A 23,620-nucleotide genomic window follows, 5' to 3' on the forward strand; every position below is an offset into this window, starting at 1 on the left:
TCTCTCTATTTTATGCCTCCATAATGTAAACGTGCCCGAGGCAAAGCAAAAGTTAATGTAAAAGTCATTGTTCCAGGAGACAAAAGTCATGCTAACCAAGTCTCTTTACTTACCTAATTATTCTTAAACAAAGGAAAGAAAAGGACATCGAAACCTTCTGAAGCTATTCTTTCTTTCTGATCGCAAAAGGACATAAACAAAATTAATGAAAACTACGTATTAGCAAGAAGCATAGACTAGGCTAGTCAGACTAACATCATGTGGGGTGGAAGAAAAGAGAAAGAATAGGAAAAAAAAAATAAAAGTAGTAGTAAAAGGGTGAATTTGTGAACTTGTATCTACATAACGATTTTGAATTTATATACGTCCGAAATTTAAAAAAAAAAAAAAAAAAAAAAAACTCAAACGTTTGTTATTCTATTAAGATTCCATTCTTGTGGTGGTTAAGTTACATCTCCAGGTACTAGGTATCCTCCTATGCTATGCATTCAAGGTGCCAAAAGTATCTTGTGGAACATACAAAGTAATTGTGCACGCTTTTATGGTTTGTGGATATAAATCAACAATGCAAAAAAGGACAAGGCGTGTTAACATTATCGACAATGACCTGAGATAAGCTAGCTTTTCATAACCTAGCTATTCGCCAGAGAGAGAGAACATTGGTTGGAAACAGTTCTGATACAATATCATTTTCTATTCAGCTTCCTATGGTCATTAGTCAATCAGCCCATTAGTCACAACCCACAATTATATAAACAACACAATTATTGAAGATATCGAGTACAAAAATCTTTAATTCGTTTATTGTGGGTGGTCCAGATTTATGACTTTCACTGAGTAAAAAAATGGGAAGGAAATGCTCATGTTGTGGAACGACAGGTCACAATTCGAGGACTTGCCCTACTCAAAGGAGAAGAAATGCTGCTAGGATGAAGCTTTTCGGGGTGCAATTGCTCGATCAATCCCCTTTTCCTTCATCTTCTAATAATCTTTCCATGAAAAAAAGCTTCAGCGTGGATAGCCTGTCAGTTTCACAGTTCAACGCTCCTTCCGGATCAAGAACACCCTCCTGTTCTCCGTCTCCTCAGGACCATGTCCTTCTCGAGTCTAGTGGATATCTCTCTGATGGCCTAATCCAAACAACTCAGGAGAAGAAGAAGGGTGAGATGAGTTTCTTTCTTTTCCATCTTAACCACCCTCTTCTAGAATTAAGGTTCCATCATTTTTACCATCTTCACACGCACACGCACACACAAACACACACACATATATATATATAGTGGTAAATTGTAATGTATTCTTCCTGGTCATGTGTGTGTAAATGACAATTCTAATGCCTTCTATTTGAAATGCGCCAAATATGTAGGCATGCCATGGACAGAAGAGGAGCACAGGATATTTCTAGTTGGCCTGGAAAAACTTGGTAGGGGTGATTGGAGAGGCATCTCCAGGAACTTTGTGACCACCAGAACTCCAACCCAAGTAGCCAGTCATGCACAAAAGTATTTTCTCAGACAAAATAGCCTCAACAGAAAGATCAACCGTCGCCCTAGCCTTTTTGATATGGTATTAACCCTAAAATGATCTCTAGCGGCCGATCTTTTTCGTTCTTTTGTTCAATAGTTTTCTTTGATTATCTTCCTGGCACAACAACTAAATCCGCTTTGTCTACCTAATCTTCATCAGGTGGAGAGGGATAAATCTGCCCTCCAATCGGTTCGCCCAATTTTCTCCTTGTCAATTGAGCAAGAGTGTTCAATTTCAGGTGGAATGCTTTTGCCAAAAATAAGTACTGCTTCATGTATGGTAAATTTCAGTTCATCATCGCCGCCGGAGCAAGATTTGAAGTCCAGTCAGGTACCTGTCCCAGTTGGAGTATCTGAATCATTGGAGCACAGTTTTATTCCATCGAGTAGCTCAAGTACTAACCCTGAGCATGATCATGATCAAAATTCTTCCTCTCCACCACCCAATCTAGAGCTTACTCTTGCCGTTCCTCAGGCACGACACAATCAGAGAAAACCAATAGCCGTTGCTTCCTGTCTTCTTACAGTGGTCTGAGGCTATTATCACATCTCATCTATGTAAATCATGCATCAGCATATAAGCCAAGCACCAAAACTTGCGGTACTGATGTTATTATGATTAGACTACGCTTGTCTCATCAACAATCATGATACAAATCTTTAGTATTATAATCTTTAGGTAATTTTCGTTTTTAATCTCTTTCATCACAATAGATTAAAAGCTGAGTACAAAGAGATAAAGAATTTGAACTTTCACCTCGAAACTAATCGACAATAGTAAAATGGCCCAAAATCGTATTAATTAATAAGATCGAAAATCCTTGAAATATCAAGATGGGACATTTAGTCTCTTAACAGAAAGTAATCTAATTATATGCCAAGGTACAGTCACTTCAAGTAATCAGTTCCAGTTGGATTATTGAAAGGAATAAATAGTATAACATGTTGCTTGCTATATGAGCGCTTCCCAAAAAATTTTTTTTTTTCAGGAACGCTTTGTAGTTTATTTATTTATTTATTTTTTGCCTGCATGTACAAGCTATATCGTATCACCAAATATCATAATCCTTCGAGTACCTTTAAACTTCTTAATGTCAAAAAAGCATGCATGTATATATAATTACATTGACGTTAATAGGGAATTTTGTAGGGGTACGCTCTCTAACATCACTTTGGACATGGAAAAAGCTGGTCTTTTTACAATCTACAAAGACCTAAAGACCTTGACCGTACAAGAAGTAGTCCGTAAAGAAGAATTTGCATGCTTGGTCTTCACTTTAATTGTATCTTTAATTCAAATATCATATCTATCTGTTTGGATTACCTGTTTTTTAGGATGTTTTAATAATGTTTTACTGTAACAATATAGGTGAAAAACTTTCACTGTAAATGATGTTGTTTTTTGAGGCTATTTTTGGTGTTTTAAGGTTATTTTTTGTGCTTTAGGTGTTTTTGAGATTGTTTTTGGTATTTTTGAGGTTATTTTTATTTGTGTATTACTATTTTTTATTTTTCAAAAAATATCAATCCAAACAGATAAATATATATTGTATAGAATGGTGCTCATCAAAGCAACTTTAGCTTGCGTTCACACGGCAATCAAATGTTTAGAGCTTAGAACCATCAACAATGCTACCAAAAAGCAAAAGAAAGCAAGACTCCAATTCCAGAATAGAGACGATGACAGGTCAAAGCGCATCCCATTCACAGCCACTGAGAAAGTTCAATGCCTATGGTTTAGTAAATTTGATAACTTTCGTGTGACAGAAATCAATTTGCACGGCAATATTGACTGCTCGTACAGGAAAAGCTCGTACGATTATGAGTTGAAAGACGATAAAGGAAGCATTTTCTACTAAACAATCTGGTGTGAAAACAATATTGCAAGAAGAATTAAATACCAATTCACTTTTTCCAAATTTTTAACGGGTCCAAAACGAACAACACAGTCAGCTCGTGAATTGACCAAATGCATATTCAGATTGTTCACATTTCTAATTTCTTTGGGCTGCTAAAAATTCTACTAAGAAAGTCAACTTAATTTCATCGTGCTGAATTTCTTTAGAAATTGTCGCATGTATACTATGTAGTCTACATTTCCCTCGTTTCGCGGTTTATAGAATGGAAAGATCTTCCCGACTTGATTACTCCATTCTCATGTTTGATACGTACCATTTAAGTACTCCGTTCTCATGTTTGATATGTACCATTTAAGAAAAGTCCTTTTCCATTTTATCTTGGAATGCCCAACATTACCAAGATCAAGTTTATTCTCATACGCATAGTTATTAAAATACTCCGTTCTCATGTTTCATATGTATCATTTAAGAAAAGTTCTTTCAATTTTATCTTGGAATGCCCAACATTACCAAGGTCAAGTTTATTCTCATACACATAGTTATTAAACCCAATCCGGAAAGGAACCTGACGAAGGAGGTGGGTCAACGGGTTACTGGTTTAACCAGTGGATGAGTGGTTCAACCGGTAGTTCACTAAATATATTTAAATATTATATTTCATAATTTTTGATATAAGATATATGATATAAATTGTAATAAATAACGCCATACCAAAAGCTCATTTAATTTAATTTGCTATAAAATAATTAATTCATATAAGAATCAATCAAATATAAAGTTGTTTAGTAATACACCAAACTTCAAGTGTAAAATTTTATCTATGTTTAATGTAATTATCTAGCTTATTTATGAATTTTAAGTACAAAAAATTATTAAAAATAATATGTGTCTTTAAAATGAATTATATAATATGTTATTTTTAAAATCCATTTTATAACTTATAGACTTTGGAGGGTCATAAATTTTTATTAAAAGATTCCAAAAAAATTTGTTTTAGAGAATAAAAAAAAAGATTGAATTGACAAATATTTCGTAGCAGCCTGGTGGTAAGCATGTTGTATTGTTAGCCAGGGGTCCAAGGTTTCAAACTCCAGCAAAGACAATAAAATTTTTCCACAAAACCCGGTTCGTGCACAAAATCGGCCGGATTTTCGATTTAATCCGGTCGGACCATCAGGTAGTTGACTAGTCAACAGTTTATATGCTTAAACGATCTGATTTAAAACCCAAACCGGTCCAATTGCTGGTTCATAGGTTTGACCACCAGGCCGAGTCGGGTTTAATAACTATGCTCATACATCTACTTATTCTATCACCAAATCTTAGGTTATTTGTTAGTTTGTCAATAATTTATTATAATTTTTTCAACACTCAATTTTAGTTAATTAAAATTTGTTTTCTCTTTGCTAGTTTTAAGATATTATTTTTCTATATTTTTGTACAAATGTATAAGAATTTTTTTTGCACTTGATATATAAAATGGAAAATAATAAAGAGAGAACATGAATGTTTGATTTCATTAACACTATAAGTTAGTAATTATACTACTAACCACTAGGTCAGAGAAGAGCTCTTAGAGCCTTTTCTGCTATCAGATTTAGGGCTCAAATCATGTGCCCATCAGTTGGGATGGAAAGAGTTTTATGGAGATTTGGGAGGGCAATAAAAATTAATTATACTGCTAATAAAGATTCATATTTTAGAATTAACATAATATCACAATTGAATTATTTCATCAAGTACATTAGTTATTCATAAAGTAAATAAAAAAGAAAGAAAGAAAGAGTCAAAGTCCCTTGCACAAGGCAAACTAATAAATAGCAAAACAAACAGAACAAAAGTAAAAGCATAGAATGTTTTATAAGATATTCGGAGCAATTAAGTCAAATGTGTACAGATTTTATTCTACTCTGGCATCTAAAAATTGATTATACCAGACACTGGGAATGGGATGGATTTGTGTAGCAGACATTGAAATGACAAGTATTTTAATATCATTAGATGTAGAAGATATTCTGGGAGAAAAACCTTTCCATTCTGAATATTTCAGTGTAATACCAAACGCTCGGGGTTATACCTGTGGTCAAAAAACCTATGCAATTTCAATTTCCTGCTTCAAGTGTTATATTCACAAATTAAACTGAAAATACTGGAAAGAATGTTGGTGAGCATTAATAACATCCTTCTTTGTTGGACATAAAAAAACGCCTCTTTTTCTATTTAAGAAGAACCAAACATTTAACACGAAAGAGAAACAGGTTGATAAATTTGCTTTTACTTGTTGCTTTAACTCTCAGTATTTTGTACAGTTGACCATAACGAATTTATACATTCTGTATCTACAACAACCTGATCATACAAACTCAATTAAACCAGCGGAAAGATGTAAACAGAACACTCTTGGAACTCGTCACAAGCTTGAACCATTTTACATTGAGATAAAAATGGAAAACAAAAAATCGCCTTAACAATAGTAAGCTTCAATTAGTCAGTGGTTTTGACAGTTAGATTACCTCCTATTGCGGTCCCCCTTTTGAATCAAAGCCTTCCTCTGTTTTGCTTGCTGCTAGTTTCAGAGCTCATTTCAATTTGCCTTGCTCTGTTTTGGTTGGATAAAATCTTGAAGCCTCGCATACCAGAATAAAGGGCAGACCAGCTAAACTCATTTGCGCTGTACCGCATACCAGACTCGGAAAAAGTTTTTCAGGCAAAATTGGAAATTTAACTTTCTCACAAATCTATCCTTCATGAATCAAGAGATCCTTTGATATCAAGGCGATCCTCTGCTTGGCACTCTCAGAGCGAAGGTTGTCTGCTTTGCTACCCAACTGGAAAATAACAACACACAAGAAATTATCAGCTTTTAACAGGAAAAAGACCACATACACATTTCTTGCTAAGAGCGGTTCCTGACAATGCAAACACAAACATGGGTTTTACCTCACTCTGGCTATCGGGAGGGAACCACCGTAGCAGCACGCCTAGGTGCACCACAGCAGGGATCAGCTTGAAAAGTAAAGGAGTAGTTACCTGCAGATTCTCTTTGGTTATAATCAACTGTACATTTACGTGCCAAAAAAAAAGGAGATGAAAAAACAATATTAACAATAGATTTGTAATCTCTCACTCCATCTCTACCTGCATATTTCTCTAGGTTTAATCCACTGTATATTTAAGTGCAAACTGGATAAAAGAATGCAGAAGCAAAAAATCATAATAATAATTGATTCGTGATCTCTCCCTCTCTCTCAAAATGGATAAAAGAATGCAGAAGCAAAATTGTAACATTACTCAACTCATAATCTCTCTCCCCCTCCCTCCCTCCCTCCCTCCCTCCCTCCCTACACACAGACACAAGCATGAATGAGTTGCCAATTAATCTAACTGACAAATGGTATCCACGATCTCCCAGCACAAAGAGATAGAACTTATTGCAAACAAATATAAAGCTTCTCCCACCAAAATCCAGAATAAGAACAAGAGGACTACAGTAGTTAAGAAATGGAAAACATTAATATTGAACTGATGATTATCTATTTCGTGGCTACTGGCTCCAATGGCATTTGGACAAAGTAGTAAAGTTTAAGATCAGCATGTTGCTGTACCAGGCTAAGAGCTGTTGTTCCCAGAAGCAGCAGGTACAGTTTCCCCTGGAAAGAAAAGGTTCAGGCCCATATTGATAACAGCCAATACAACTCAAAGTTTTGGTTAAAAGATACCTCAACAAGATGAAGATTTGAAGCACGACTAAGCAATACAAATGCAAATTCTCCTATTTGTGCCAGTGACATTCCAACCTACACAAGGATGACCAAATTCCGTCATCAAATGATATACAAGAAATATATAATGAAGAATTAAAATTGCACAGAAAGGTTTGTTATCTCACTAGAAGAGAAGTTTTGTTGTTGTAGCCAAATCCTTTGACAACTGCCGAAATTACAAGAGTCTTCACAACAACTACTAATATCACTGAGGCAAGTAAAATATCGATATGATTCCAGAGGAAATGAACGTGGATCAGCATCCCGATACTGGAAAGGAAAAGTGCCGCAAAGAAGTTCCGGATGGGTTCCACCTGCATGAATAAACAAACTTAAATGAAACACAACCAGGACCACCTATTGTCTACTCAACCTAAACTTCCAACAAGCATATGCATATACAAGCAAAAGCACATCTGTAAAAGGAATAATCAATTTATGCCTATGGACTATCATACAAAGAAGTTGTCATGGACGACAGTATCTTCCACTGTGACCAAGTTAAGTTTTCAATACCCAGAAGTAGCATAGGTTGAACATTGCAAACCTCGCTATAGCAGGAGGTTTAGAGGACTATGTTTTCTTCAGCTATCCGTTGATTTCCCTGTCTATCCTTTAGTATCAAAAAGCCATTTGCTTATTATTTCAATCAATGAAGTGATCTCCTAAACACAAGTAGCCTTGTTTTGATGTGTAATGTCATACCAATGATATTTTTCTCACAAACCTTTAGCCAATTATCATCTGTTTTGTTCCATGAAACTTGACAGGATGTGTGAACGAATAATTGGTTGAAAAGCTAGTCATCAACTGAATTTTAACAAGAGTAGATCAGCTGTTTAATTTAAAAACCTGTTACGGTCAACAAACATAGTATAAGCAGCCCTTTATAAACGATGATCTTCAAAAGCTCCTCAGAACTATGAGCACTCTTTTGTGATCAGGATGAAAAATGAGACAACAAAGCAGCAGCAATGATGCATCAACTAAATAATCGTTGCTTTTGTTATAGTTAAAGCTTTTCTATTCTGTGCCCTTAATAAGCACACAAAAGAGGGGATAGACCCAGTACAAAATTCTTACTTTATCACCCACCCCCTACATTAAGCTAAAACTTTTACAGACATTCTAAGTCGGGCCCACCATTTATCCTGACCCATAAGGCACAGATTAGAAGAATCTCATTTGAATTACTTGAAAATAGAAGAATTTTGACTATTAATAGTTGTCCTAAAGTGAAAATTGACAAGTCCGACCTCACATTAAGAACTATCTCATCATACAAAATCTTCTCAGAAGTAGATCAACTAAGCAAATAGTCTTAAAGTAGCTTCCATTTATCAACTAATTATTGCAACCCACAAGTTGGATGCAGGAAAATTAGACTTTATGACCAAAATCCATAAGAAAGTTGAGCAAGGAGTCTTACCTGTTCAAGCGTATGTTGAGCGAGATCAGTTGTTGAGATCATGACTCCCGCAGCAAACGAACCCAACTCTAGACTAAGACCTAGCTTGTCACTACTCTGCAATAACACAAACATTTACGTATGATACTGCTCATTGAGACAAAATGAAGGGATCGATACAAACAGCATGTCCTAAGCCGACTTGATTGAACACACCAAAACACATTTATTAACAAAGCCAATAAATTAATCATAAGCTACCAAGAATCAGATACTAGAAACTGAGTGAACTGAATTAATAGAAACTTCATTACATCTCACAGCCTTACTCAGCCAAAACATAACTTTTTTTCCTTTTTCTCAAGTGCTTGGCCACCCAAACAAATAGAGTTATTATGTGAACCCAACAATTTTGTGGAGCTTGAGCATAACTGATTCGTCAGACATGGTGGGATCTATCAGTTTTCACAAATAGCAGAGACAAATTAGAACAGAGAGCAGAAAACAAAGGGATCACTAGCACAATATTAGAGGAACCAAACTCACATCAGCAAGAGAGCTATGAAACAGAAATTCAGTATCAGTAAAGGAACAAACCCAGGCTACAAGTAGGCAAAATGCAACTGATGCCAGCTGATACAATTCATTAGTCTGCAGCAAAAAACATTTTCTAATCAGGCAAACTACAAAACCATTAAGTGCCCAAGACCTGTGTACTTAATAGGATTCAGGTGGACAAACAGAGGAATCAGAAATAATAACATTTAGAGGATTGTTACAAGGTAAATTCTCACCTGAGACGATAAGCTGATCATCAGCTTGAGGAACCAAGGCACACATGTCCGAGACAATATTGTCAAAATGGCCAAGAACACAATTAACACCACCAACCTGGCTAGTAAATTAATCAGTAGTAGAAAGAAAAGAATACATAGCTCATGATTGGAACAAAATATACAATAAGGCATCTATTGAATCCCAAGCAACCTGCAGATGACCCGAAAAGAAGGAAAGAGAAAAGCTAAGAGGAAGGATATGAGTCATTAAATGGCTCCTGGTGGTCCAAATATAACTCTATCCACCAGAAGATTTGTTCGAAAATCACAGACCTCAAAAAAAAAAAAAAAAAACTTTTCTTCAACACAAATACGACAGAATCGAAAAGCAAACATAAATGACCACCAAAAAAAAAGTTGGAAACCAACCCCCCTCCCCAGTCAGTATAATCAAGTATACACACCCCTATCTTTTTGAGTGTGTTTGTGTGTGAGAGAGAGCACGTGTCTGTGTGGGTGAGAAAGGAGGAGGAGGAGTAGCCAAAGTGGTCACAGACTTACGATTTAGTCATGGATATTACTCCTTGGAGAACACCCGAAGTTCCTCCTAGGACTGGAAGTAGTGCAAACAACAAGCCAACAGCACAGTCCTGAAATTATGCAAAGAGATTGGAACTCTGGGCTAAAATAAGATTGCATTATAACTCATCATACAAAGAACTGAAACCTCAATTAGTCTCAGGCATGGGGCATGAAATTATCACAACCATGTCAAATGCCTATGGATAAGTAAAGCCAAACAGGAAGCTTTTTGTGGAAACTCATTAACACGGAGCTTACATGTCACAAAAACATAAAACTAGAAGTATAGAATGTTAATATTCAAGAATACCACCAAGATACCTGCAAGATCAGGGTGCCAATGGTCACTTGACCATGAAGGGCATTTGTACTGCTCTTCTCCATCAAAAATTTCAAGACCTGAATGCATAAAAATGTTAGTAATTTTAAGAACAAATTACAATGGAGTCTGCGCTCGTCAACCATTGGCAGGAAAAAAGAATTACCACTGCTGTTGACGACATGGAGAGGAATGAACCTACAAATACCCCCTCTGAAGATTTACCACCGCACAACTGCAACATGGATTACAAATGCAGCATGTGAAAGGGATATAAAGATGGCATGCTTGGCAAGTACATTCAATGCCAGCAACGGAACATCCACACTGTGTATCACAACAACTATGGCAATGGCAGAAGTAACAAACAGTGAATGTACAAGGATAAGAAATCAGGTTTTCAGTAGATTTTTGGAAAGGGGATGACCAGAGGCAATAGAATTTGGTAGAGAAAGGCACAGAAAACATAGTCATTCCCAGAACAAATACTGCAAGAAGTTTAGACAGTGAAAATCAAGCTGACTCTTAATGATCAAACCTAGTATTTTTAATGCTTCATCTTAGTTCTAATGAATGTCTCAAACCTGTTATGATTTGAAGAATTGTAACTTAATCACTTTCAAGCTTTGTATTAGAATGGCAGACCTCGCTCAGAACAGAAGCACGCAAGTCATAAACACTTGATTACTTTACGGTGTGGTATTGGAGATGCAGACTTACCGATGCAGTAATTCCACATAGGCACATAAATAGAAGAATTTGCAGCAGACCTCCTAGAACAGCAACTGCTCGTACAACTCGAAGCTAGGAAAATGAAAGACTGTACGTTAAGCATAGTTATACCAAGAAGGCATGATATTTCACATGACAGGCAACAGAAGTATAAATGCATATACAAGAAAAAGGGGGAGAATAGATCAAGCAAATTCAGAACCAACCTTTGTAGTGGAGAACTCCAGGCCCAAAGCAAAAAGAAGGAAAATTACACCAAACTGTGCCACTGTCTCAACCTATACCCACAACGTTTATTGAAGGTCAACTAATACGCTTAAGAAAAAACATTTTTAATTTGAGAATAAATCATAATCAGAAACAAAGTAATAGCTAAACAGTATGGACTCAGGCAAGATGTACAGGAGCATTCAAGCATTCAACGTGATGATTCCCCTTTTCATAAAACAGCATAACAAAGGTCAGAATTACAAGATTTTGTTGAGCACACAGAACAATGCAACAAAGGGACATTTTGTGTTAAAACTCAAGAGGACAAAGGGCCACTGGCATCAGGATGATTAAGCCAGCCAACAACAATAAAAGCTTGATGCAAAGAGATTAGGCTTTTGAGTAAAATCTGGAAATCAAATTATATCAGTGTCTTAACTAATGAAAGCAGCATACATACTTGAACCATTTCACTCACAACATTAAACCCACCAGGGCCAACAACAGATCCAGCTAGCAGATATCCGGTTATTACCTGAGGAAATAGTTAAAACAGTATTAGTACACTAAATCATCATAGAGCATAAGCATAAGCCACAAATACAGTCAGGAACAAGGTAAATATTCTAGCATCAGACCGGTTGCCCAGCACAAGCAAACGCAATTCCGCCACAAGTTGCAGATACAATGACAACCACAAGATCAGATATCAACCTACAAATCAACCAGTTAGGTAAGAGCTGAAGCACAAAAGAAATGGACAAAACATAGCAAACTCAACCGAGCAAGTTTACCTTAAGTCTAACTGTAGGACTGGATATTTTGATTTGAAGTTAGATATAATGAAGACATTGTCCTGAAAAATAACAACAGTTGTATAAAATCTACTTGTGTCCCACAATATTCGTAACTTCATCTCTTTTCCCAAGTCCCCTTCCCCACCCCACCTGAAGCAAAAACTAGAGCCCCTCTAACATCTTTTAGTGCACATGGAAGTAAAAGACACCAATCTAAGATTTTTACCTTCCTGTCTATCAAGGTTGGGGTCTCTTCTGCTCCATTGTCATTATCCAGATTGAAAACATGATGAAGCTTAAAAGATCTAAAATCATTTTCAACAAAGACGAAGAAAGGACAGTTAATAGACAAGGATACAAATGAACAAGTATCATGTCAACAAGAAAGTTCCTAAAGCTCGTATGGTAGGAGGATATACTTTTCCTCTTTTGCTTTTGTTTCATTTTTCTTGGGCTTAACTCTAGCTACAGTCTCCAAAACTGCCTGTTAATGAAAAGAAGTAAGCCATAGAGATTTCATAAAGATCAAAGATATAGATGAATCACAAGCCAAATAAGCAAGAAAAGAACACTCAGTACTCAAAGCAGTGCTGGATTAAGTCAAAAAACTAAAAAGCATGTCAACCCATTGCAGCAAAGATTCTTTCCTGCCTTTGTAACCCACAAACTGGCATGCACACTTACACGTGTGCAGGCATATAAAAAATTAAACAAAAAAGAATGCCCGCATATTGAATTGAATACAAATTTAACTAGCATCCAAACAAGTCAATGTGCATTAGAAAATAACAAGCCTATATACATGCAACACTTCAGCATCAAGACCTGACAGAGCAGGTTTTCTTGTTCTTGTCCTGTTGCCAAGATTCATTATCATATTGCAGTGGACCAAATAATCAGTTTCATACTTGGTACATCTTTTACTCATTTCGTTGATGGGAGGTTGGATGAGGCATCCCCCAACAATGAGACTGGTTGATCGCCTTGCTAGGATGGAAGTTTCTAAAAATCTGTCTCGACCCAGTAATCTTTTACAACACCACATCAGCAACTTGAATAACTATCTAAAGGAGATTTTCCCTCCAAGTGATTTTTGCTTAAATGAAGCAAGGAAGAACTGACCTAGGCACTTTCCAACCTTATTGGAGCTCAGTAAATCAAACAGAACATTATCTCCAAACTTAGACTAAACGAAGTATATACCAAGATAGACTGAGCAGTGACGAGGTAGCAAAACTACACAGTTGCAGCAAATAATTGGGAAGTATTTGCTAGACAATTGAGTGGATACCAACAAACAAGGGGTAATTGAGCAAGCACAGACAAGTCACACAACACCTTTGGAAGTAAAGGATAAAAAAGAAACACTCCGTCAGATCATGCCTGACATCAATAACACTCATGATAAGAAGTACCCCAAAACCCAACTATGTGAACGCATGCATGCCTGAAAGGAAATATACTCTATCCATTTACAAGCTTATAATATTTATAGGCTAGCATACTATCATACCAAACTAGATTTTTTTAAAGGCAAAAGCTTGAAAAGTTCCAAAAACCATGACTTAGTAACAGCATGTACCTGCTGCTCTGCAACGCTGTTATTGAAGCTACCAGCATCATTTGCTGCAAAATTAATGCAAGTCCAAAATTAGGCAATGGTTCAACAAGACTGGGCATACCCATATCCATCTATAAGATACACAAAAGGTGATCGAACTACATACTATAATTGAATAGCTACTGACAGTGTCATACCTTAAAGAAAATTGAGAGAGAGAGAGAGAGAGAGAAAGAGCTGGTAGCTTCTTCCATTTTTTCTTTTTTGGTTTATTTTTGGGTAAGGGAGGTGGATTCAGGAAGGAACTCATAAGAAAATGCAATCTTGATTAACACAAGAATAGTTCTGGAAGACGGAATGAAATCAAGAACATAGAAGCCTAACTTGTTAGGTACACATTTGACAAGAAAGTAGTTGAATATACTCAGTATCTAGTTAGGCTCATCTCTTTTATGACTAGTGTAAAATATTTTTCAAATATAAAGAAAAGGACAAATATATACCAGTTACTTCAACAGTTAATTAAAAACAGAGATCGTATATGCACGAGGTAGTTTCAACATTGCGTTTGGAACACCAATAATGGCATTGACAGTTCACTAACGAACCACAATGGTGAAGTGAAATTCCAAATCCACTAGGTGTCTATTGGTTGCTGATAACATTGATCCAAATTATGAGGGACCAGTGTTCTAATTCAGATCAACCTAGACAACAGGAATTATGCAAAATTACTGGTCCAACAGGCTTTTCCTATTTTTCAGAAGTTTTGGATTCCTCTTCTGTAACCAACCATGACAGGCATCTAGCGTGCAGGAGCCATGATGAACATTCTGACCATCTCCAATTCACTCCTTTCGTCAATCCTTGAGAATTTTAAGATCAAAGTCTAGCTCACTGCTCGAAACATACAGCATTCTTCCTAATATATAGAATTCCAACTGGATTCCTAAGTTTGACTAATCCATCATCTAATTTCTCAGATTTATCCGAGGAGAGGCATCCATGAGATTCCAAATCAAAACTCCCCTAATTACCAATCAGCTGAGCATCCAATTTTTCACCTCTCAACCAGCAATTTTTTATATTTGAAACCAAATTATTCTCCAATTCAAACCAGAACAATGTGATAGGAGCTTAATCAAAATTTCAAACCCTAGGTCAAATCATTGGCTAAAATGCGCAATAGGAAACAAAAATCGATACAAAAAAAAAAAAAAACCAGACTATTAAATACGTAAACAAAATAATTACAAAATAAAAAAAAAATAAATCCACTCAGATCTGGGATAAGTTACCTTCATTCTGATCTTCACTTTCAGTGAACTCTTTCTCGAGTGCTCGATCGATCATGTCGGCAAAACTATCTTCCTTAGCCTGATTCCTAGTGCCATTGGTACTATCACTACTATTAACACTATTCTCAATCGTCGCATTCAACTCAACAGAGACATTCCCATTACCAACATCGAAGCTCGCCGCCGACGAGAGCGGCGAAGCAATTAGTACACCCAGAGCAAACAAAATCAAGAGCGAAGACAAAACCGCCAGAACCGACACCTCGGAGGAGAAGAAGAAGAAGAATGCGGATGACAAGGATGACGCAGACGACGCAGATGCGGATCTTCTCCTCCTTCTAATAGTCATTTGGATTTTGCGACCGCGACGGCCACTGCCACGGCGCCGGCGTAGGCTACGCTGGCCCCCCCGCGCAGGTTAGCAAGATCTGTGCACGAAATAGAAATTGACGGAAAGGGGAGCAGTATCAACCTATAGTAGAGCACTGGTAACTGCCGGAAAATGCCAAAACGGTGTCGGTCTGTCGCTGTCCAGGTTTCCGTGTCGTAATACTTAAATTGGTAAATGTGGAAAAAAAACACGCGACGTAGAGTACGAATATTGGTGAATCTTTTCGGGTGGTGACGGGCGAGTGGCACTCTATCTCTGTTACTGACCTGTGCGCAACCTCTTGCTCCACTCCCAAATTAAATTTATAGAGAGAGAGAGCGAGAGAGTAACCAGTTGACTGGAGTTATGCATTAAATATTCACATTTCTATCAGCGTTATACATTTGATTATTTAATAACCTTTTATCATTTCTTTTTTGTAAATTTTTCTACTGAATACTCAATATGCACTTATTCACACACCAAAATTCCACCGAAAATATATATAGACACGCACACATATGCTAATAAATATTATTTTTCATTGTATTTATATATTTTTTTCAATTAATCTTATCTTTTGAAAAAAAAAAAAATTTACCTTGTCTAAGAAGCGTCCATAAGATAGAGTTCAAGTGTATTTTGATCAAGTTACAATTAAATAGAATGTGTAGTACATATAAATGCAGGAAAATATAATAATTATTAATGTATGTAGTTATATAGTAGTAGGTTAAGGGTGAGTGCTAATGAGTGCCTAAACAACTTTTTCTTTTGAAAGCATAATTAGTTACTTTTTTTCTTTAAACAAACTTACATAGAATCATAGATAGTGATTTTCGTAAGTATAAATTATACATAAACTAACATTTATTATAGACTTGTCAACGGGTCGAGTTCGGGTCGAAATTAATAAATTCGAATTTGGATCCGTCATGCTGTATTAATTCCGGACCCGATCCAAATACCCAACGGGTCTCCTAATCTCTCTATCGGACCCGCACCCGATGGGTCCCGAATCCAGGTCGGGCCTACCCGGAAAAAGGCAAAATACCAGAATGGAGGCTTGCTTGCTTCTGTTTCAAAAGGAAGGTTCCCAGCTACAGATCCGGAATATAGCTGAAAATTGAGCAAAAAGAATAAGAAAAATTCTATGAGGTTGTGGGTTCATTATTAAAGCTTGAAGAGCGAAAAGTGGAGGCTCATATTGGAGTCTGACATCAAGACAGGCTAAAACCGCCATGGCTGCAGTTGCTTGCTGCATGAGAAAAATCAGATAAAGAACCCAAAAGGAAAAATGAACCAAGGGTCTGTTTGGTTGGAAGTAAAATGTTTTCCTTGGGAAAATATTTTCCGTGGAAGTAATTTTCCATGAAAATCATTTCCCTTTCATCATTTTCAGGTGTTTGGTTAGCTTATTGAAAATATTTTCTTACTTCATTTTTCTGGTGTTTGTTTAACTTTTGAAATATTTTCACTTTTATCTCTATCTTTACTTTCTACACATTATAACTACATACTTCTTCCCATGCAAAATAAGAAAATTTATCTCATTGTTTAACTTTAAAAAATCTTGGAGAAAGGTATATATGAATAAAAAATATCTCCTTAAGCAAATAAATAAATTGCTGGCCATTTAGTGTCAAATATCAATCACATGCAATGCTTATTGTGACATATATCTTGCACTCTCACTGCTGAAAGTTTCTCTAGAAAAGAATGTCCCTATTATACATAATTAATTACTAGCATAGGATGAGTAGGATGAGGTTTTTTTTTATTTTGAATATACTAGTGGAAGGGTTGGGTGGTACGGGGGAGGGAGTATAAGGAAGAGGTATTGGGTTCGAGTCTTCTTGTTTACACTAAAAAAAAAAAGGAACATACTGCAAGATGATTTCAGTAAGTTTGGAACATACTACAGGCAAGATGTATGCATTTCGGAAAACAACTTCAGGAAGTTAGGAAGGGAAGTTGTTTTCCATAAGATGAGTGAAAATATTTTACATAGGAAAATGTTTTCAGTAGCTTTTGTGCAACCAAACACGGGAAATTAGGAAAATATTTTCCTGGAAAACATTTTCACCCGAAACAAACGGACCCCAAAAGTGCCCAATTTTCCTTTTGAGCCCTCTGCATATCCCTCACAGACCCTCCAGAGTTCACAAATGGTATATTCCGTATTCAATCCGTAAATTTATTAGATAAAATGGGTCCGGGTTGCAGATCTATATACTTATCCGTACTCGAAAAATATTGGGGGTCCGATCCGGGTCCGGATCCAGATCCAAACCGTTGACATCCCTAATTTATTACTTTATTGAATGAACACTTTTTGGATACTGCAATTTTGCTAATCCAAAAAAAAAAAAAAAAAAAAAACACTGGCCCTCTTAATTTGTAGCCATTATTGCATCTCTTAAATAATCCCATAAATTATTTCTATTGGGATTTGTTAATTTAAGAGCTTAACAATTTACATTTGTTTGCGTGCAAAACAAAATACTGTTTGTGTGTGTAGGTTGTAAATAATTAGATTAGGAAGACAGAAGACGACACCAGGAAGGGATGTTTTGTTGGCGATGCGTCTCGGTCACGTGAGGTTATTAACTCTAGAGGACCATCGGATCGGATGGCTACTTTTTTGTAAATTTTTTCCTTTTTCTTTTTAAGTGTTTCGAAAGGGACTCCATATATGTTTATTTTGTTTGACCAGGAATTCAGGACGGATTGGACGGGAGACTCCGACCTCGCAAATAATAAATACGAATGTACAAATGTCAGGTAGGATGTATTTTCAGTTTTTAATATAATATTCGATTTATTTTTCAGACCAATATTAATCAAGTCATCGTACAATTTTTAGTTTCATTATCAAATTCTTCTCTTTATTACTCTTTCTTTTGTACCACATCTCGAGTCTTCCTTCTAGGAAAAAAAAAAAAAGAGGAGTATAATTTTGCTTTCAATGCTATTATTTATAACTTTCAAAGCACTAATGAGCACTACTTATTTTGATTATGAACTCAATGATGTACTATGTGAGTTTCTCCTTTAAATCCGTCATAATTACACAATTTCTTTATTTATTTTCCTTCTTGAATTAAAATTTAAAAAAAAAAAAACAACTACCATTAAAGAACTAGATGAATTATTTGTAAGGTTGCTCGTTTAATGGTCTGCAATCACCATTAACTCATTTTTCAACCACCACTCACTGTGGTTTGGTGGACCATTAAATATTGCGGAAGATTTGCCTAAATCGCTTCGCTGAGCATTCTGGCCATGCCTGCTGATGAACTCAGCTGTCGGAACATATTCATGAGATCACCACTCATGCCGGCGCCTGATGGCATCCGGCCTCTTGAAATCATTCGAGCCATATTATCCATTTTTCTTCTGGTGCACATGTTTGCGAGTTGCTTGTAATGCTCCAACATCTTCATAACATCTCCTACATGGCAACCAGAGCCTTGTGCTATGCGCCTGATCCGAGATTCCTTCATAATCTTTGGGTTTGAGCTGTTTAATTCTGTAATATGAAACTATAACCTTTCGATCATGAAGCCCAAATAAGCTTGAAAGAATGCAGTAGATTAAAAATTACTTGCCTTCACTGGTTAGTGAATCCATCATGATCAGATATTTCTTCATTTGTTCTGGTTTCACGTTTTCCTGGACATTTGGCTGCAAATCCCGGACTTGACTTAACAATAAAGGACCCATCTGGACGGTAATAGAAGGGGTGATCTCAGATATTATGATACAACTACGAATGCAAGCAACCTGACGCATCCATACCTTGTAATTGTGCCTTACAACAGCCTGATACTTTTTGAAGGTAAAGTTTTCCCCATCAGTAAACATTTGGCACAAGGCAGCCTGTTCATCCAGAGACACGGAGTCCCGAAATCTGTCCACTAGCTCAGCTGGATGATGCTTACCTGATTGTAATTGCGAAGAAAATAAGTGCAGAACTTGAAATGTTTATGGGATGAGAAACCAGAATGATCAAATATCTCAGTGGAAATATGCATTATTAAGTAATATAGATATAGTTACCTAGGAGACGACAAACAAAAGCCTTGGCATTGAAAGCCTCAAACTTATCCAGCTGCTCTCCGTTTCCTATGAATATGACAGGACATTTTGTTGCTGCCACACTGTAGCACATAAGGTGAGATATCAAACAGGAATCCTTACAATGAATAAACTGAATGAAATGAATCACAGATATCAAAAGAAAGCCTAAGCAAGAGAAACAAAGAGTAGAAATTCAAATCCTTATAACCAATCGATATGGTTCGTTGTGGCGGGTCACCATCACGTCGCGGTTGCGGTTGTTTCACATCCGTCGCGACATATCGATTGGATATCGGGTGATACGCACATTATAGCATATAAAAATTTTCAAAAAAATTTGTAAAATTTATTAAAAATAGAAAATACCAAAAATGCACAATCTGAAAAAAAAAAAATATCCGAATCGACTCCGAATAGACTCGGATATTTTGACCAATTCCATGCATCACATATTCGAATCAGCCAATATCAGTCGAGTCAAAATGAATTACCGCGAATATGGAATTATCCATGATTCAAGAATCGGTATAGTACCTGTCCCCTACGTTCCGGTTATAATTCGACTGAGATGGCAAACCATGCTTATAACATTGGCAATAATATATTTAGATGCCTAGATCAGAATATTGATGTTTTTCTTATTAATTCATTTATTGGTTGGGATGAACAGAAGCTTGAACTTTTGTAGCTTTGCATTATCGAAGGTGATGTCTGACATAAAAGATAAAGTCATGACTAAGTTTTCCTATCTGTTCATTAAGGAGATGATTAGGGGCAGCTGCACAGAGATCTTTTCCTTCTCAACCTTCCTTTTTTAACTCTTCCAGAATTTGGGGCTGGAAAAGCAGGGAGAGTCTGAGCAAATAAGTGATAGAGGCCAAGCAAAGGAACATGCAGATAATCTATTGCAATATACGCCTAGGATATTTTTAAATTGTTTAAAGTTTTTAGGTATACTTTGCCCTCATGTATATACTTGCATACCATATACGCCGGATTCATGTGGTAATCCAATCATCATTGTTCATGAGAAACAGAAGTCTAAATTGCTCCTCTACTAGTGTAAACTACGAATGAAGCAATCCCTACACATGCACTAAACAGGGAAAAAAAATGGCTATTAACCTTCAACAACAGCTCATCACATGCATCTAAATGAAGAGAAAGAAAGAATCGAGAAAAGGAAATGCAACTGAGATAACGTTAAGTTGAAGGAGCATATAATGCAACTCATAGATGAGGCAAAGAAACAATATAAGCAAGAAACATCTAACTTGGCTACCATACTTACGCACTGATAGCACCCCCTCCCTTAGCATGACCATCGAATTTAGTGACAATCACAGCTCCAACAGAGACACTCTGTTTGAAAGCTCGAGCTTGATCAAATGCTGCTTGACCAATGCTACTATCAATCAGAAACACCACGAGATCTGGTTTCTGGAACGTTACCGGAAAGGGCTTTAAAATTACAACTAAAGACATTTAAGCTTGCACTCAATTGGACTCATAATCTTGAAGTTACCGTTGCCTCATACAGTTGACGCATCTCTTCAAGAAGTGCGACCTCTTGTTTGTGACGACCACTTGTATCAATAATGATCAGATCACGGTTTTCATTCTTGAACCGTTTCAGTCCTTCCAAAGCAACTTCTGTAGGATCTGACTCTGTGGAACTGTTTAGGCAAAAAAGAAAAGGGTAATTATTGCAACTTACAAATTCCTATGAAATGAACTTCAAGATCAGCAATAGTCCACTGAAGGAATGAAACAAACATGATCAGAGTCCTTCTAAAAGCTGCACGAGGGAAAAAAGTCATAATCTAAATTGAAACTGCTGTGTAACTATTTACTATTTCAAGTTTTTTCAGCAAAAACTATCAGCAACTATATAGCTTGAAGAATTCATCACAATTGCTTTGCTGGTTGTAAGCCCCTCAAAGGATGATCAACTTTTTATTTTATGAAACTGCACAACAAATTTATTAAACTTTAACAAACTAGGGACGCATGATGACAAATTGTAAAACACTAGAATTCGTAATGCCATTTTGGCTGCGTTATGTCCTAGGCATCTATTTGACTGCAAAATTATGCATTCAAAGTTTCAGTTACCTTCCATAATAAGGTATATTTACTTTCACAGCATCTTGTTTTAACTGGTCAAGAGCACCATCTCTGAATGTATCAGCACAGATCAATGCTGGTTTCCATCCCTTCTTCTGATGATAATAGGCATATTTGGCACACGTGGAGGTCTTCCCTGTTCCTGAAATTTAAATCGTGAACGTTGAAAAATAGGCAAACTAGGTTTGACAGGAAAAAAAAACACAGATCCAACACTAATTATTTCACAGGTGTTACCCATACCATATAAACAGAGACATAGATACTATACTGAATTAGCAATATATTGAAGAGAACCATACCTTGTAAACCAACAAACATCACAACACTAGTTTTCCCCTTTCGCGGGGTAAAAGATGGTTTTCCCGGATTTAACATGTTGCACAGCTCACTAAATATGCTCTGCACAAAATTGAAGAGATTGTGGCAGTCAAAGATGAAATAGTGCATGAAATAAGAAGCAAGCATGATATGCTCTTTGCCCGGAATTTAGGCAGATGTATAGAAAATTGTAGACCTTGAATCATAAATTTGCAGTAGAGAAAACTTGAGATAAGACCCTATCTGGCCTTTTCACAAAGGATGTACCAAAATAGAATCTTGCAAGTAGGCTATTAAGAGTGCCTATTTATTGTTTTGATTTCAATCAGGGGCATACACACATTCCCCAGGTCAGTACTACTATTTACCAGGCAGTCTCATGATCATCTACCAAAGAGCAATGGAAAGTTGTAAGCTTGTAACCCCGAAAAAATAGAAATCAATCAACCAATAAACTGCTTATCTCTCTCAACCAATAACCTCCTATACAACCAGCTGCGAAATCAGGCAACAAAACATTCACCATACTTAATTTTGCTTCTACCTCCTAAATTTTCACATATTTCAAACTTGATGTGGGCGTTAGCCAAGTCCAAATGAACTGCATGCAGTCAATAAAATAACAAAAGCACGGAAAATTAAACCAAGAAAAAGAATACCTCTTCAAGAATTTTGCGCTTATTGATCCCTGATGGCAGATTGTTGAGATTGGCACTCTTCTTGACATTGTTCACCAATTCCTTAACTAAATGAAAGGGCACATCACCTCGAAGAAGTGCCCGGGTGATCTCATTGAGACATTCATTCACTACGCTCTCATCCACAACAGTAGAATTCTTCATATCCCGAATGGCTTGGGTAAGCCGGTCTTTTAACTCTACCAACATTATGATGATTGATGCCGCCTTCTTACTCTTAACCAAATATGTCTATCAAGAACTGCGAGAACGATACTGCAAGATCAAGAAAACTTCAGAAACTCGCATGCACATGCAGATGCACGTCAAGGTACAAAATTGTACAAGCCCACATGCACAAAATCAATGCCAGCGCTCAAATTGAATTGGAAAATTGGGGAAGAGACAGAAAAAGAAAATTAACATGTTAGCGGAGCCCTGGAAATCAAACAACGATTACAATACCTTTGCAGAGTTTTGGTGCAGATTAAGGGAAAAACTAACAATAATATTGGTTGGGGATACTGTTAGCTACCTTCATATCATGCAACTACCTACGTAATTTTTGGTTTTTCGTAAAAATAGCTTGAGATTAGAAGTAAGCCAGAGATGAATTTTGAGTATTATTATTGTTTGAAACGTCCCTCTTACTAGAAGATTCTAGAATGAACTTTAAATGCTTCTAAAGTCTACCTATTGATAACGTTACAAAAAAGGACCAAAATCTGAAATTTGTCGTAATGATCCTTAATCCTTTAGACACATAAGTGAAATTGAAATTTGTTGTAATGACCCTTAATCCCTAGACACATAAGTGAAATCATTAAGATACTAAAGTTTGAAATCTAATATTTAAATTTATTAAGCTACTAAATTGTCAAATAGTGAAATCATTTAAGCATATTTTGTATTAAGTGATAAGTAAACAATATTTTAAATTAAGCGATGAGTGAACAAAGTATCACTTATTTTTTTGAATAAGTTTTGCCTAAATAATTTAAAGCCATTTAGTTTATTACGATTTTTATTTTTTTTGTTATCAAATATAATTGAACAATATTAACGTCTGAATCCATTAATTTTAAATATTAAATTAAATTATAAATATGACCTGTTAACAGCTGAATCCATTAAATTTAAGTGCTAAAATTAAATTATCAAATAAAGTCATAGTCACACATTATATCCTTAATATAGTGAGAGTTATTTT

General features: G+C 36.2%; 3 protein-coding genes across 3 annotated transcripts; 1 reads left to right on the plus strand and 2 right to left on the minus strand.

Annotated features, from left to right (window-relative positions):
• The first annotated feature begins 760 nt into the window (after window positions 1-760).
• Window positions 761-2,222, plus strand: LOC113706675 (transcription factor MYBS3-like). Its single transcript, XM_027228614.2, has 3 exons — window positions 761-1,161; window positions 1,367-1,566; window positions 1,687-2,222. The coding sequence occupies exons 1-3, from the start codon at window positions 846-848 to the stop codon at window positions 2,059-2,061; spliced, it is 891 nt and encodes a 296-aa protein (XP_027084415.2). The 5' UTR covers window positions 761-845; the 3' UTR covers window positions 2,062-2,222.
• A 3,422-nt stretch (window positions 2,223-5,644) lies between these two features.
• LOC113706152 (K(+) efflux antiporter 4-like) lies at window positions 5,645-15,496 on the minus strand. Its single transcript, XM_072063315.1, has 20 exons — window positions 14,833-15,496; window positions 13,556-13,599; window positions 12,393-12,457; window positions 12,200-12,278; window positions 11,971-12,032; window positions 11,815-11,890; window positions 11,637-11,711; window positions 11,173-11,244; window positions 10,955-11,038; window positions 10,401-10,469; window positions 10,237-10,314; window positions 9,895-9,983; window positions 9,352-9,448; window positions 9,155-9,208; window positions 8,579-8,674; window positions 7,275-7,463; window positions 7,105-7,182; window positions 6,991-7,035; window positions 6,326-6,415; window positions 5,645-6,213 (listed from the first exon to the last, which is right to left on the minus strand). The coding sequence occupies exons 1-20, from the start codon at window positions 15,179-15,181 to the stop codon at window positions 6,124-6,126; spliced, it is 1,881 nt and encodes a 626-aa protein (XP_071919416.1). The 5' UTR covers window positions 15,182-15,496; the 3' UTR covers window positions 5,645-6,123.
• Window positions 15,497-18,401: 2,905 nt separating this feature from the next.
• On the minus strand, window positions 18,402-22,985 carry LOC113705319 (signal recognition particle subunit SRP54 2-like). The gene is made up of 10 exons (XM_072063839.1): window positions 22,876-22,985; window positions 22,393-22,686; window positions 21,715-21,814; window positions 21,401-21,554; window positions 20,811-20,961; window positions 20,577-20,725; window positions 19,265-19,365; window positions 19,004-19,146; window positions 18,814-18,928; window positions 18,402-18,734 (listed from the first exon to the last, which is right to left on the minus strand). The coding sequence occupies exons 2-10, from the start codon at window positions 22,618-22,620 to the stop codon at window positions 18,460-18,462; spliced, it is 1,416 nt and encodes a 471-aa protein (XP_071919940.1). The 5' UTR covers window positions 22,621-22,686; window positions 22,876-22,985; the 3' UTR covers window positions 18,402-18,459.
• Between the last annotated feature and the right edge of the window lie 635 nt (window positions 22,986-23,620).

Source organism: Coffea arabica, chromosome 8c (assembly GCF_036785885.1).
Source record: "Coffea arabica cultivar ET-39 chromosome 8c, Coffea Arabica ET-39 HiFi, whole genome shotgun sequence".
Classification (NCBI taxonomy): Eukaryota; Viridiplantae; Streptophyta; class Magnoliopsida; order Gentianales; family Rubiaceae; genus Coffea; species Coffea arabica.

Coding starts and splice junctions, on each gene's coding strand:
- LOC113705319 (XM_072063839.1), bottom strand. CDS start 22,620: ATGTTGGTAGAGTTAAAAGACCGGCTTACCCAAGCCATTCGGGATATG. Junction 20,726..20,810: donor GTCAACTGTATGAGGCAACG/GTAACTTCAAGA, acceptor GTAACGTTCCAG/AAACCAGATCTCGTGGTGTT. Junction 18,929..19,003: donor TTGTAAGGCACAATTACAAG/GTATGGATGCGT, acceptor ATTACCGTCCAG/ATGGGTCCTTTATTGTTAAG.
- LOC113706675 (XM_027228614.2), top strand. CDS start 846: ATGGGAAGGAAATGCTCATGTTGTGGAACGACAGGTCACAATTCGAGG. Junction 1,162..1,366: donor AACTCAGGAGAAGAAGAAGG/GTGAGATGAGTT, acceptor CCAAATATGTAG/GCATGCCATGGACAGAAGAG. Junction 1,567..1,686: donor GCCCTAGCCTTTTTGATATG/GTATTAACCCTA, acceptor AATCTTCATCAG/GTGGAGAGGGATAAATCTGC.
- LOC113706152 (XM_072063315.1), bottom strand. CDS start 15,181: ATGACTATTAGAAGGAGGAGAAGATCCGCATCTGCGTCGTCTGCGTCA. Junction 13,600..14,832: donor AAGTGAAGATCAGAATGAAG/GTAACTTATCCC, acceptor TTAATTTTGCAG/CAAATGATGCTGGTAGCTTC. Junction 11,245..11,636: donor TTGTGAGTGAAATGGTTCAA/GTATGTATGCTG, acceptor TTGTGGGTATAG/GTTGAGACAGTGGCACAGTT.